Source organism: Meleagris gallopavo, chromosome 12 (assembly GCF_905368555.1).
Source record: "Meleagris gallopavo chromosome 12, MGAL_WU_HG_1.1, whole genome shotgun sequence".
NCBI lineage: Eukaryota > Metazoa > Chordata > Aves > Galliformes > Phasianidae > Meleagris > Meleagris gallopavo.
Window position 1 is genome coordinate 19,679,888 of NC_139415.1, and position 14,032 is coordinate 19,693,919.

At 50.0% G+C, this 14,032-nt stretch overlaps 2 protein-coding genes across 7 annotated transcripts in view; one reads left to right on the forward strand and one right to left on the reverse strand.

Moving 5' to 3' along the window:
* MAP1A (microtubule associated protein 1A) overlaps nt 1–4,054 on the reverse strand; it is a 50,424-nt gene extending 46,370 nt beyond the window's left edge. The window contains exons 1-2 of the mRNA XM_085234086.1: nt 3,842–4,054; nt 410–511 (exon numbers count right to left, since the gene is read on the reverse strand). Of these exons, the coding sequence (XP_085090212.1) occupies nt 410–511; nt 3,842–4,001 (262 nt within the window). The 5' untranslated portion in view covers nt 4,002–4,054. The remainder of the gene's footprint in view (nt 1–409; nt 512–3,841) is intronic.
* Nucleotides 4,055–4,188: 134 nt separating this feature from the next.
* The window catches only part of TP53BP1 (tumor protein p53 binding protein 1), a 40,398-nt gene continuing 30,554 nt past the window's right edge, over nt 4,189–14,032 (forward strand). For 2 of the 6 annotated variants that reach the window (XM_085234089.1, XM_085234090.1), the window contains exons 1-3: nt 12,477–12,816; nt 12,886–13,019; nt 13,244–13,314. In XM_085234089.1, coding sequence (XP_085090215.1) covers nt 12,649–12,816; nt 12,886–13,019; nt 13,244–13,314 — 373 coding nt within the window. In that variant the 5' untranslated portion in view covers nt 12,477–12,648. Of the gene's footprint in view, nt 4,570–8,927; nt 9,064–12,460; nt 12,817–12,885; nt 13,020–13,243; nt 13,315–14,032 lie in introns of those variants that run through there. The other 4 variants (XM_085234092.1, XM_085234091.1, XR_014885945.1 and 1 more) reach the window with 4 other exon arrangements.

The window sequence follows — 14,032 nt, forward strand, 5'->3', positions numbered from 1 at the left end:
TAATTATTATTAAAATGCTCTGTATTGTAGAAAATCAGTGTTTGTACTGTTTTGCAAGGAGGGAGACTTCCTTTCTCCATATTAAGAAGAATAACAGGTAAGCTAAGAAACCTCTCAGTTTAGGTTCCCTCTTTCAGTTACCCACTAAGAGAACTGTTTTCCCATCTGGAAGATGTATTCATAAGGTCTGTAGGCTCATGCTTCTATTCTCAGTAGTAATTTTAAGTTAAATTCTTTGCATCCAACAGATCCTTAAGATTGTTTTTCTTCTTTAGTGTTTGTATACAGAATCCTGGACAAATAACTCCTATGAATTCGTCATGCTAAATCAGAGCCAGCTGTATTCTACCTCTTTTCAAATACAAAATAAAAGATAAAAGTTAATGCTGATAAAGTAAAAAAACCTGACCTTTGACTTCTGAAGAAAACTGGGCCAGATGCCGGGTTACAAAGAGTCGCAGTTGCTGGTTCAGATCGCAGAACAAAGGGTTAATACTCCAGGAGCGAATTCCTGCCCAACAGAGAAAGAACAGTGAGTTAGTGGCTACAGAAAGAGGAGACAAAAGTAAACATGACATCCAGGAAGCAGCAATTGCCTTCCGAGAGAAGATGGTTAGCGCTGAGAAAAAGTCTTCTAAAGCAAAGGGCCATGAGTCGTTCCCTTCCATAAAACACCTACACCTGCAGTACATGCATCAAGCAACTCTTTTTACAGCCTAGGTTTCACATGAGTGAAACAGAAGAACCATGAAGGATCATGGCTAAATTGCTCTAGTTAAAAGTTCATTAACTTGCCTAAGCGAGTTAAACTACTAAACAGCTCAGACACATCAGCTTGGTGCTCTTGGAACTTGAGCATCCTTCAAGTCACAGAAACCCCCCCGACCTCAGCTCCCTCTGCCTAATCATGCCCTCAAAGCCCCTGATCCTACTGAGACCCTTTGGGTTTGTTCTTTAATCTACATAATCTTCGTAAGCTAATCGCCTTCATATCACAGCAGGAAACAGCGTCTGCTCCCAGAGCGAGTGGCACCATGCCATGCTGGGAAGTCACCTTCAGCCCTCAGCATTAGCAGCTGTGTGTTCTGAATGACACCAAACACCACAGATCAGAACTTCACAGGCTAATAAGGAGCACCTTCTCCTTGGTGGTGCAGCACTGCATTGTGGTGTCATGAACAATAATGGAATTACACTGTGCATCACTATGCTGGCCTCTTACGCTGCTGGCTGCAGAAGCACAGCTGCAGAAGGCCGCTAACACAGACTTCTAAGAGTCAAACAGAACAAGGATCTCAGCCCTAGTATTTACTTTTAAGGTCCGTGTTGAGAGTTATTCCACCATTTTCTGAAGACGTGCCCTCTCTTACATAAAAAGGTAGCCAAATGACTTTTTTTTTTTTTTTTTTTTTTTTTTTTTTTTTAAGGAGTGAAGCGTGTTGGCTTTTCACATATACTACTTCCAGTTACTGCAGTTCTGGTTCTCCAGCACAGCAATTTGAGGTCGCACAAGAGCTTCTGAAGGCTGCTGGTGGAAAGCAGTATCTTCTAGGATACAAGGTAGAATGTATCAGCTTGTTCAACACAGATGCAGGATGGAATCACCAGGTCATTGCATTGCACTTGAGTAGTCTCAAGAATTCACAGTAACTCAAGAAAATATTTGTTTTAGGATTTTTCCCTGATGACTGCTCAAACCATAGAGTAATAGCTTCACAGCAGAGTATACAAAACAAACAGTAAGCCCTCTGAACATCCAGAAACTTACCACCACTTACATTGTCACAGAACACCTATTTATTTTTGACTGCAGAGGGTAGGAACAAGTAAAACACACAACAAAACGACAACACAACAGGAAGGGAAAAGATAAAAGGACTGTTTTCCTATGAAATAGCCTTGGAAAGCATGATGGATTAAATTAGCAGCCAATGCCTCTTAATGCAGTGCTTGTGAGCATTCCCACCCGAGCAGAGCACGGCAGCACGCTGCAGGACACATCCTGCTGACTCGAGCTGCTGTGTCAGAGTCTTCGAGTCCTACTGCAGCAATTGATGCTATTTGAGGCACTGCTACTTCTTCCAAAATACAGACAGATATACTCTTTCAGAGCAATGAAAAATGAAATTCTCATTTCACTCATTATTGCCACAATTTATGCAATGTCTTTTTCCCCCCTTCGGGCAGTCTAAAATCACTTCTAACCTATCCCCACCTGCCACAGTTTCAATTTATGCCATCGTACAATACCCAGAACAATGTCCTTGCTGATTTCCATCCTATCTGCTGATGCAGGAGTGCAGACTATGCCATAACAAGGTTTCCAAACTTGCATATTTTTCACACATGCACAGTTTGGGTAATGTACCATGGGTCTCATCAGTTTCCCTTCTCTTTCCTTATACTCTTGTAATATTTTTTTTTTTTTTTGCTGTTGATTTCCTGCCAAGATAATTGGGTTTTACAATTTGGTATTTTCTTCTTCTACTCTTTCTAATATTGTTTCAGAACAGGTCAAAAGTTACACAGGAACAGAAGAATCAGACCAGTATTTGTGGCATCATTTTAGAATAGGTATTCAAGTGTTCCACAGATACAGTGACACTGCATCAGAAGCAGTAAGGGTGGGAACAAGCAGGTTCCTGCAGCGTCCCATATGCATTATTCAATTTCTATGAATCAAGCTGTAAGAAGAAAACGGGGAAAGCATGCTTTCTGGTTCAGCCTGAGCGAGGGATACATTCATTTGGTCTTCATGAACCTCCTCCTGGTAGGCTTTGTGCAGGCAGGGCACAACAGCCAGAAGAACAGAGGCAAATAAAAAACTGTTTTATTCTTAAAACGAATCTATAAATAAAAATCTAGACGTACAGCATGCAATGTTTCGGACCAGTTCTGTTTGCCATCAAGTAGCTGCTGCGAGGGGATGCTTACCCATGTGCAAACGGCCCAAAGGCCAAAAGCGTCTGCAGCTGACAGGAGTCGGCAGGCATCTGGCAGACTGCTGACTGCAGAACGGGGCACGTGCTGTGCCATTTGAAATCTGCACCGCAAAATCTGCTTTTATTTTTCCTGGTACTTAAAACCAGTGCACCTTGGAAATGGGTGAGAAAAGGGAGAAGCACATACAAACTTTCTGGGGTTATTACTTCATTTTTACAGGTGTAGGACACCGCTTTTTAGAACAGGACACCGTCTTTCCCACCTTTGAGGCGCTGATGTCACGACAGTCCGTCCTTTAGGAACCATTACAAACCTCCACGAAGCCGCAGCCTCCGCCCCACCGGCCGGGTCCCATCCCTTTAAATACCACCATCTCCTCTACATAGAGCCCTATCCCCGCCGGGGCCCCGGCACAGAAAGCACAACAGCAGAGACCGCACCGTCCCCGTGCAGCAGAGCCGGGCTGCTCTTCGTCCTCCCGCGGTCGCGGTCCCAGGGGCGCTCCGCAGTCCGCGCCGCCGCTGCCCCTCGCACTGCGGTAAGCTGCCGCGCAGGGCGAAGCCCGCAATTAGCCAAAGTTCGGGCAAGACGGGGACCAGACCCGACCCGCGGACCCACGAGGAAGGTGGGAATCCGGAGGAAACGTGCAGAACGGAAGGGAGAAAAAATATCGTTTGCGGTCCGAACGTCCGCAGCGCTCCGGAGCGCCGCAGCCGCGCGAGCTCCGCCCGCCCCCGAGCCGCAGCGCTCGGCTCCGCGCGGTGCCGCCCCGCCTAACGGAGCTCTCCCGCCCGCCGCGCGCATCCCGTTCCAACCCCCGCGCGCCGCCGCCCCTCCGGGCGCAGGGCGAACGAAGCTCCGCGGCAGCGCCGCGACGGACGTCGGCACCGCTCCTCACCGCGCTCCAGGGCGCCGCGCAGCGCCCCGCGCTCCGGCTCCGTGCCGACCTCCCCGATCACCACCAGCAGCGCGTGCCTCCGCGCCTCCCTGCGGCGCGGTCCGCCCGGCAGCCAGGGCGCCGCCGTCTCCATGGCGACCGGTCCGGCCGTCGTCTCCATGGTAACGCGACGGCCGCCGCTGCAGCGCGCTGTGACTGGCGCGCGGCTCTTAAAGCGCGCCGAGCTCCTCCCCGGTTGGCCCCGCTGCCGCGCGGCGCTGCGCTACTGCGGCGAACGGAGGCGTGGCCTGAGGGGCGCGGCTCTGAGGCCGCCCCGAGCGCACGGCGGGCGGGGCGGTGGGGCGCGCAGTTTTCTCGTGGGCTCCTCTCCCTACGCCGAGCCCAGCCCGCTCGGCGGAGCCTCGGCTCCGGTTCCCTGCAGGCCCGGATGCTCCCACACGGCCGGCTGCCTGCAGGCGCCGAGCGGTCCCTGCAGCTCCGGACCGGGCCCGGCCGCGCTCCGGTGCCGAGCTCACGTCAGTAGAAGAGTAACCCTGGGGACAGTTCAGTTTACGTTGTTGGTCTGATTGGGAGAGTCACAGAGATGTGAAATTCCGCAGGGAATTTTAAATGCCTGCCGCCGGGTAACTGCAATATCTACGGTAACACCACGGAAGCCAGCAGTGCTAAGGGGTGCTCAGGCTTGCCGTCGGCGTTCACGTTCCTTCTTTCTTCCCTGACCCTCCAAGGTAAGCAGAACAGTGAGGTCTTGATCTCGGTGACTCTTTGCCCACTTCAGTTACAGAGGAATGTGTTGTCACATGAGATCTAGCTTCCAGAAACACAAAATAGAAGAGGAAAGCTCCGATTTTTGCCTGCTCCTCACATAGAACAGCAGTTGTGAGCAGCCCTGCTGTGCCAATGGGGGCTGCAACGCCCAGGATGAGAGGAAGGGTAGAGATGTGGGTGTGTGGCTGTACCTCAGCAGCACGTTGCAGCCAGCCACAGCTCTGGGGTGCTCAGTGCATTGCGGGGAACACTGAGCAAGCAGAATGTGAGACTTCACGCTGAGCAGGTGAGAGGCACCAGAGAGTAGCTTCAGATAGAAAACTCTGCATCTCTTCTGACAAAGAGATAGTGATCCACACTGCGCTGATGTGGTAGAGAGTAGCCACAAGTAGTCATTGCAAAACAAGATTCAGATCAATAATAACCTGCTGCATTTCTTAAAGCAGCACCAGGTTGTGCCCCCTGCAGCCTGCAAGATTTCCACAGAACTGAGCTGCAGCAGAGGAGACCGATGGTTAGATAGCAGGGCCCAATACTGCTGTAGTCCCTGGTGACCTGGTGTTACAAACAGGAAGATTAAGATTAACACAGCAATAAAGAAGTGTCACAGCGAAGAGAGTAACACCGACACAACAGTGCTTCAAAGGAAAAATGCTCACCCATCTCTGAAGACCTGGGCTCCTAGAGAAGACTCCCTAGGAGAGGGATCTCCAGATGTCCCTCCCCAGTGGCAGTCAGCCCTGAAATGAGCCCTAAGAGAGGTGCGGCCAGGCTGCACCCATCCTGCCCCACAGCTGCACTGCCTTCACCTGCGCTCCCAGGGCTGACCGGTCCTTTCCCCAGGTGCTCAATCAGTGGGTCAGCTGTGACTCAGCAGCTCCCACACACCCACCGAACCTGCCCTGCAGACACAGCCAAACTTCCAAAGGTTCAGAGGGTGGAGTTCTGACACACCCATGTGAATCTGACAGTCTGTACTGTTATAAGCCTCCGTGAAAAGATAATCTGGGGGAAAAGCCAAATACAGAAAGGGAAGAGAACCCGTCACTGTTCCTGTGGGCTAGTACAGACGTTACCAGCTTAGGGAATTTTCTCAAATTGAGATGTTTACTCAAAACCCTGGCAGTGTTCAAGAGGCATCTGGACGAGGAGCTGCGAGATCTGGTTTAGTAGCTTGTGCTAGCAGTGGTAATGAGAAGACGGTTGGACTGAATGATCTTACAGGTCGTTTCCAACCTTGTGATTCTATGATAAGGTTCTCTGGCTCTCAACAAATAAAACAAATAAAAGGGATGATGCAAGAAGTCCTTTTCACACTGAAATGCAGTGACACAGCTGGACATGATCTGTAATAAATAATCTTATAAACAGAGCTAGTGCATCAAAACGGAACAATTTATTTTCTCTGTGTTGTAATTTGCTCAACAGTTAATTTCATTCAAAGGACTGCATGGAAGCAGTTAAATTTGTGAATAAAGGGGAAAACCTGCAGATAAACACCCAGAGAACAGTAAATTCCATTTTGAAAGTAAGACTTGAAAGTAGGATCATGAAGGGCAAATATGAAGATACAAGATTTTCAGAGATTTTTTTACCATCCTTCTGTTTTCAGGTGAGTCAATACAATACTTGCTGCTTATTTTTGACATGGTAGCTTTCCAGAGCTGCAGCTTTTCTCTGCAGTGCAGAGAGGCTCCTCCAGCTGGCTTTCTGCCAAAGGAAATGAAATGGAGGCATGCAAACCAGGAGTGAAAGCTTACAGAGAATACTGAGGCATGGTACTGGAGCAACGAGGATCTCTTGGGAATACTGTTTGCAACCAAGAGCCATATTTTATGATGTGATCTGTTTGCATTCTTCAGCAAATTTTAACATCATGGCATTTCTGTTGTTTTCTGATGTACTCAGATCTCTCTACGATCACAACAGAAATGATGCGACTGTGCAGTCATTTTGCTGTTACATTTCATCAGCCCTACCATCTGGTAGTGAAAGGAGGGATATCTCGTCTAAGAGGTTCTTCCTTATTTCTGTAATTCCACCGTTTAGGCACACCTATTAGATGTGCAGAGAGATTAGTGATTAGTGTGCAGGTTTCTGCTCCCATGTGCCCCACAGTCACTGGCACTCCTATAAAGTACCACAAGCTGCCTGAGCTGCGTGTAGACATCATGGATCCCATCATGGATCCTGACAAGCATCAGGTGCTGGCAGAATGACAGGCAGCAAAAACAGGGAGAAAAAAAAAAAAAAAAGGGTGATTTTGAACAGTAGAAGGCAGTGAATCAAGTGAATCACAGGTAAATGGCTGCTATATAAATAGATCTAAAGACTAGACTCAAAATAGCATAGATAGAATCTTAGTAACATCAAGGAGAGAACAATATATACAATTTCAGTTTCTCAGACCTTCAGCCTGGAATGATGATTTTCTGTGCTCCCTAGCTAAGAATGTCCATGTGAATATGATTATTTCTGGGAACCAGAGATCTATGGCAGCATCTGAATAAGGCTAATGTCTTTAACCAAGGTAAAATATGAATTCATTTTGGGTGTGACCTTTCTAACTAGCAGAGAAAAATAGGTGACTTCTTAAAAGGACTTTGTACGGGTCCTGATCTCCTGCAGGAATCACAGCTGTTCTTGGAACAGAAAAGCCTAGCTTTGATAATGCTTCCTTGTTGGGATGAAGCTGTGTTGCCATCTGTACTATCTTTTCCATGATACGTTGTAAGATATAGAAAGAGAAGATAAGCCCATCTGATTTTTGCTTCTCTGAAGCACTGTGGTTGATTTATCAGAACAGTACTCCTTTTCCTTCCACTTTTGCCTTCTGAAGGCTTTGCAAGATGCTGAATGTCTCCTGCAAAATATAGAACAACTGCATCTCTGATCAAAATTAGGATCTGACTGCCTATGAAATTGTCGCTGTGACATTTCTTGTGATCCTGAGCCTTAGAATTAAAATATATGCCTATGGTAACTGTTTACTTATGGTCTGACCCACTGATTGAGCACCTGGGGAAAGGACCGGTCAGCCCTGGGAGCGCAGGTGAAGGCAGTGCAGCTGTGGGGCAGGATGGGTGCAGCCTGGCCGCACCTCTCTTAGGGCTCATTTCAGGGCTGACTGCCACCGGGGAGGGATGCCTGGTTGGAGATCCCTCCTTGGTGAAGCTTTCTCCTTTGAACTGGAATCTTCTGATATGGGTGGGCAATCTTCTTCCCTTCCTTCGTAGCACCTTTCTATTGTGCCAGTCCTTCCATTATTCCATCTTTGTTGTGATGCCTTTTCCATTGTGTTGACCTGTCCAGTTGCTACAATCCTGTAGCACAGCTCACAGCTGTGGAGCTGGAGTCTTGCATTCGTGTATCCATTTTATATTAATGTTTATAACTACCTCCCTTTTCTTTTGAAGTTTGATAGACACATCGTGTCCCATGTTACTGGTTGGTCATGTCACTGGAGGTTCTGGAATCACCTCCTCTGAGTTTGAAGCTTACCTTTCTCAGGCTGATGTCAGCAGGGCACTCTTTAGGGCCGTTGTGTTGTTTTGTCGTTACTATTCTGAAAATAATTTAATGTTAAAAACAAATGGCAGGTTGATAATCCTTAATTATTAATTAAGCTCTGGCATGAATCTGGAGTACTGGATGGCACTGCTGTGAGTTGGTATGAGGATAGAGATGACACAGCTGAAAAAGAGCTGAGAAGAAACTCTCGGTGGCTGCCATGTCCTCTGGGTACAGGAGTGATTCAATGACAGGATGGGGCTGGGACAAGCATGAATTGTCTGCTCTCCCTAGCTGAGGGGGATGCATTTTCCTGGGACGACAGAGGCCAAGCTGGCCTAGCTGTTGTTGACTGTCTGGGGGTCTTTTGCCTAGGAGAGTCCCAGAGATGCAGTACGCGATGTACGATGTCATATGCTGTGTCTTCAGAGTCTGTAGACTCTGGAGCGAGCCCAGATGTAGAACAGAATCAGCTCTTCTAGAAGCCCTTCTCCCACGTGCCAGAACGCTTCCAGGGGCCGTTCTGCTGTCGGCGGCGTCCCTTTGTCAGCAGCGTTATGTGCGGGGCTGCAGGAACTCACGACAACCACAGGGGGGAGCTGTGGAGACGCGGTTAGGATTAGGGGGAGGGCGGCGCGCAGTCCGCGGGCTGTGAGCACGGATAGACCCGAGCGCTGCGCCAGCTCTCGGTCTTCGGAGTCACCCAGAGAAGGAGAGCCAGGCCCTCATCTCGCAACCCGAGAAATACGATACAGCACCGGGGGCCGCGGCGGCCGACCGGGCCCCGCCCCTCCCCGCCCAGCGATTCCCGGCTCCGAGGAGCGGCGCGGGCGGAGCTCAGCGCGTTGCCGCCCGCTGATGTCAGCGGGGCGGGGATGCGGCTCCGGCGCCCCCGCTTCAGCCCGAAGAGGCGGCTCCGGCTGCAGGCACCTGGCTGCGAGTAGGTAAGGACGGCTGGGGAGGCGCCGCGGCCTCTTCTTTCCGCCGCTCCGCCCGACGGGAGGCGGTTGCGGCAGTTCCGTCTCCCGCCGAGCGCGGCCCGACCGCCACTCGACGGAGCGTGGCGCTGCGCCCGTCCTGCCCGGCAGCTCCTCCTGCGGCCCGGCTGCTCTCCCCGGCGCCGCGCACGGTGCGGCTGCCCGGGGCGCGGCTCCTCTGCGGGGAAAGCGAGAAGGGCTCTGTGCGCGCCGGCAACGACGTGCCGGGCGATGGCGGTGCCGCTCGGGCTGTGACGTTGCCTGGGCCGGCCGTAGTCAATGCATCGACAGCTGTTTGGGGTGGCTCCGGGCGCTCGCCATTGTGTGAAGCTCGTGTTGAGCTCGGGGCTTGCGGCGTTCCCGTTTGCCGCTGGGACCGCTGAGCGCTGCGCGGCGTTCGCTTCCGCGGAGCGCAATGCGTGCGGACACCGCCGGCCGCTGTTAGAATTCGCGTGAGAGTAACGCCGCGACTGGGAAAATACCGAGCGCTTAACCTGGCTTCTCAAAGGCAGGTGATACGTTTACTCCTATGCGGAACTGAGGTATCTCGTTAGGTACCTTATTTTGTGTATCTAACTCTGACTTGAAGTCGGGATCTAGCATTTGGTGCTCTATGTGAATGCTGTGCTCGGGTCAGGTTAGGAGTGGAGGCTGCACTGAGATGGAGAAACAGATTCACAGTGAAAGAAAGGAGGGCGAGGACCGGGAGACCTCGGTCTCATTTCCCATCCCCATTAGTAGACTACATTGGAAAGAAGTGTTCAGAAAACAAACAAGAAAAGACAGCTTCCACTTTCCTCTGCAAATCTTTAAAGATGCACAGAATTCAGAGAAAATACTGCAGTATGAAAAATCAAGACAGCCTTCATAACTGAAGTCTCATGTCAGGTGCATTGCATTTGAAGGGAAAATAAGCCTTTATCCTCATGTTTAGATGAAGGTGGCCACACCCTATTCCTAATTTATGCTAAGGCTCAGGAAAAAAAAAAAAGCAGTCTGCAAACTGAGGGGGGAATATTTAGATCAAAGGTGCATTTTGTAGAGAAAGCAGGTTACTTTTCTTCATAGCATTAAAAAGGTGGGGGAAAAAAGAGAATACAAACTTAATACAAAAAGGGAAAGCACTCTCAGCTTTAAAACTAGCACTCACCTTTGGCACTAATTTGACTACCTGGACCAGGCTCTGAAATTCATCCCACTGATTTATACAGATGTATAGAACTGTAAGGAAAAAATGAAGCTGGGAGGGAAACCCAGAGATGATCTGTCTAGCTACCTGCTTCAGACCAAGGACAGTTGTGTCTGTTTGTTACTACTTCAAAAAAAAAAAATTATTAAATGTTAGACTGCATGACCTTTGGAGCTTTGTTAGCTTTTTAAAACATTTTTATTTTTGTTTGAATCTTCTGTGTTTAATTTCAACCTATTTGCAGTTGTTGTAAACCTTTTTGTAATTCTCCTCCTGTGAATATGAAAAATTATTTGCTATTAATGTTTTTCTGTTTGAAGACTGTTATGAGAACTTATTCTTCTGATATTCTGTCAGGGGATGTAATGCTCAGCTTCGGACTTTCAGGTGTAGATTTAAAAAGAAGATTTCATACGTCTAACGTATGCATGCTGTATAGAAGTTTGAAAGTTTGATGCATGGTGTTTATGGTGTTTGCACCTTTTGACAGCAGCTTTGCACTGGTGCATCACTTTTACAGGAACCGTGACCCACTGTGACAGTTCTTTCCTTCTTCGGACTGCTGTTATCTGTGCTGCACTTTGCCCATTTTCAAGACCATTTTTTTAGTTCCACTGCTTACAGTCCCTCTCAGTTTCATGTTGCTTGTGAATTAGTAAGTGTACTTGCTGTTTTATATCCAAGGTAATAAAAGAAAACAGTGAACAGAGTAGGAGGTAGCACGTTTGTTTGGATCCTCATTCTGACATACTTACGGTCGCACAGAAGTGTTGATGGCTACTTTCTGAAGATGATTATTCAACCAGTTTTATTCTTATATTACAGAAACTTCATGCATCAATTTTTGCTTATTAGCACCCCATAGATGCTGGCGAGTAACTTTCAGCAGTTTTTGTCTGCAAGGCCCATTGATCTAATGTGAAAATAAAGTAGGTATTATGTGCCTTCTCTTTACAGAGGTATGTTGGCTGCAACTCTTCTCCTTGTTACCTTCTGTGTACAAACCAGTAATTCGTTTGATGGTTTGTTACCAAAATTTTTAGAGTCTGGAAAGGAATTTTGAGAGACTGGTGTGTCTGCCTACCTCTAGCCTTCAGTTACTGCATTATCCTCTGATTCTGGGAAGCAACTGCCAAGACAACAAAACTTAGGATGAAAACTCAACAGATCTTAAAACACTTGGCTTATATAGGCACTCTAAGTTTTAGCCTGGTTTCAAGGGTGAAGTCTTGTCTCTTATTGTTTAACTGAGTTGCTTTTGTTCTCTGTTAACCTTCTCAGAGATGGGCAGGAAATGCTTCAGCCTTCTTGATGTGAACCACCCAGCAGCGTCCCTTCGGAAGAGCAGAAGAACAGTTCCGTTGGTTGTTGCTTTCCTGCTAGTGTCTGTAGGACCATTTTCTGGTTGTTTGGCTTCTCTGAATGTTTCCATCTTTCAGCCTTAGCTGGTTTTGACCATGTATGCTTCTGCCATTCTTTAATACTGATTCTTTGAAGGAGGAGTAGTGATTTATTTTTTTTTTTTTCCCCCATGTCTTCACATCATATTTGAATCAAATGTGGCTTCTGATATCATTTCTATCCTTTCTTTGCATTAACATAGCTTGCACTCGTGCCTTTAATGAGACTGCCAGTTCTGTGTAAATGCTTCTGTGGCGTAAGATCTTATCCGCCACTTTCATTTTATTGATGTCTGTTGCTCAAGATCCACTTTTTTCCTTTTTCTTCCCAAAGACAAATCATGTTCAGGCAGATGCGTGGACCGCTGCCGTTGCTTTGCGGTCGTTCCCTTCCTCCTTTGTTGCTGTGAGCTCTGCATTGAGGGAGCGCCTTCATCTTCCTGGAGCAGTAATGAAGAGCTGTGCTCTCTAGAAGCAGCTAATTAGAAAATAGCTGCTGGAAGGATAGAAGATGTGCGAAGCGATATGGTTGTGTAATATAGATATACAGAGATGAGCTTTATTAATAACGGACTTAAAGGAAGACAACAACAAGTCTGGAAACAACAGCGAGCCCAGCAAAAATCAGTACCGGAGTACCACAGAGGTTAAAAAAAAGCCGTGAGCGAAATGCTCGTGCATAGAAGGCAGCTGTACTTTCTGTTTTGCTAAGCGTTGTGGGATGTTTACAGTTCTATTTAATTCTGAGAGGAAGCGTAAAGGAGGCCCACGCGCCGAGCCCCGTTCCGCCCGCGGGGCGGTCCTGCGCATGCGCGCTGCCGCCGCGCTTCTGAGCGGCGCCCGCGTCTCCCCGGTAACCGCGGCTCCAATCCGCGCGCTGCAAGATGGCGGCCGCGGGAAGCGCGGCGCGCGGCGGCGGAGGGGCGTAGGGTAGGGGCGTTCCCGGCCCTCGCAGCGCCGTGCATGGAGCCCGTCGGCAGCCCGCTCGACCCCGGGCTCTCGCAGCAGGGAACGCCTCGTCTGATCGTGGAGGACTCGCAGCCCGAGGGCGCGGGCCCGGAGCGGGACGCGGAGCGGGCCGGCCTCGGCGCGCTGGCTCGCCGGCCGCCGCTGCGGCGGAGCCCCGTGCTGGTGAGCGCCTCGCGCGAGGCGGGGGCCGGGCTCGGGCCCGACCGTCTCTGACGCACCGCTGTGTTGCAGGAGATCGTCCGCGGGGCGGCCCGGGAGCGGCCCGCAGCTGGGAGCGGAGCGCGTGGCCGCGCTGACGGCGCGGTGCTCGCGGGGCCGATGGAGAGCGCCGGCGAGGAGATGTCGCCGCCCGGCCCGGACAGCAGGTGGGCGTGGAAATAGGGCCCCGGCCTCCGGCGCTTTCTCGGCCCTCGAGACCCCTGTCGTGCACCGCGAATGACGGCGCGGGCGGCGGCTCCGGGGCGGTGCCCCTTGGTGGGCCCGGGACGGCCGGTCCGGCTGCAGCCGCCAGGCGGCCTCGTGGGAGGCGGAGCGGGGAGGGCGGTGTGCGGGGAGACCTGAGCGATGCGAACGGGTGTTTGTGTCGCAGTGCCCGCGGGACGGCCGCAGAAAGACGCGAAGAGGATGATGAGGACCGTCCTGCCTCGCCGTACGCGGAAGGTAACTTGGCGATGTCGGTTACGCAGCTCCGTTGTCCGTCGGGATGGCCGCGCTGATGGTGGAACGTTAGGAATTAGCTTCCCTTCTTGCTGATTTTACTCTTTATAATTTGATACTTGGAAATCTATGGCAGTTTCAAAACGTTGTTACTAGGGACCCTGCAGACAAGAGGTGGTATAGGAGATGTATGCTGAACACTGGGAGGTCGGGTCTTCTTATGGAAGAGCAAAGAACTAGTGTAGTGGCAGTGCTAAGTCACAGCCTGAAGCAGTGATGGAGCAGCTGGTGGGAAGGCAGGGCCAGCCCAGGGGAGCTCAGGTGCATGTAATGCATTGCACTGAGTGACAGGAAGGGCTGGAGCCAGGATTCACCCCTTCCCAGAAGTCATTTGAGGGTTGGCAGTGGAGGTGAGGGTATCTCTCTGAAGATCCCTGCCTCCCCGAGGCCTTCTGAAGGTAAGCAGCTTCTTTCCTTCATTTCTGCGCCCATGGCTGTTGCATTTGAGTGAATCCTCTCTCACTGCAGCCTGGGTTCTTGTCATTGTGGCGTTTTCTTTTGTGTTACAACCAGCATCGTGGTTGTCCTCAGAGGTGCAGGATTGTTTTCAGTTTGTGATCATGAAATACATAGTAGTATTAAATGCTATCATGCAAGGCCTTGCTGCTTAGTGCTGGTTTTGGGTGTAATGGAGACGGTCACTGTGCTGTCACCATATTTT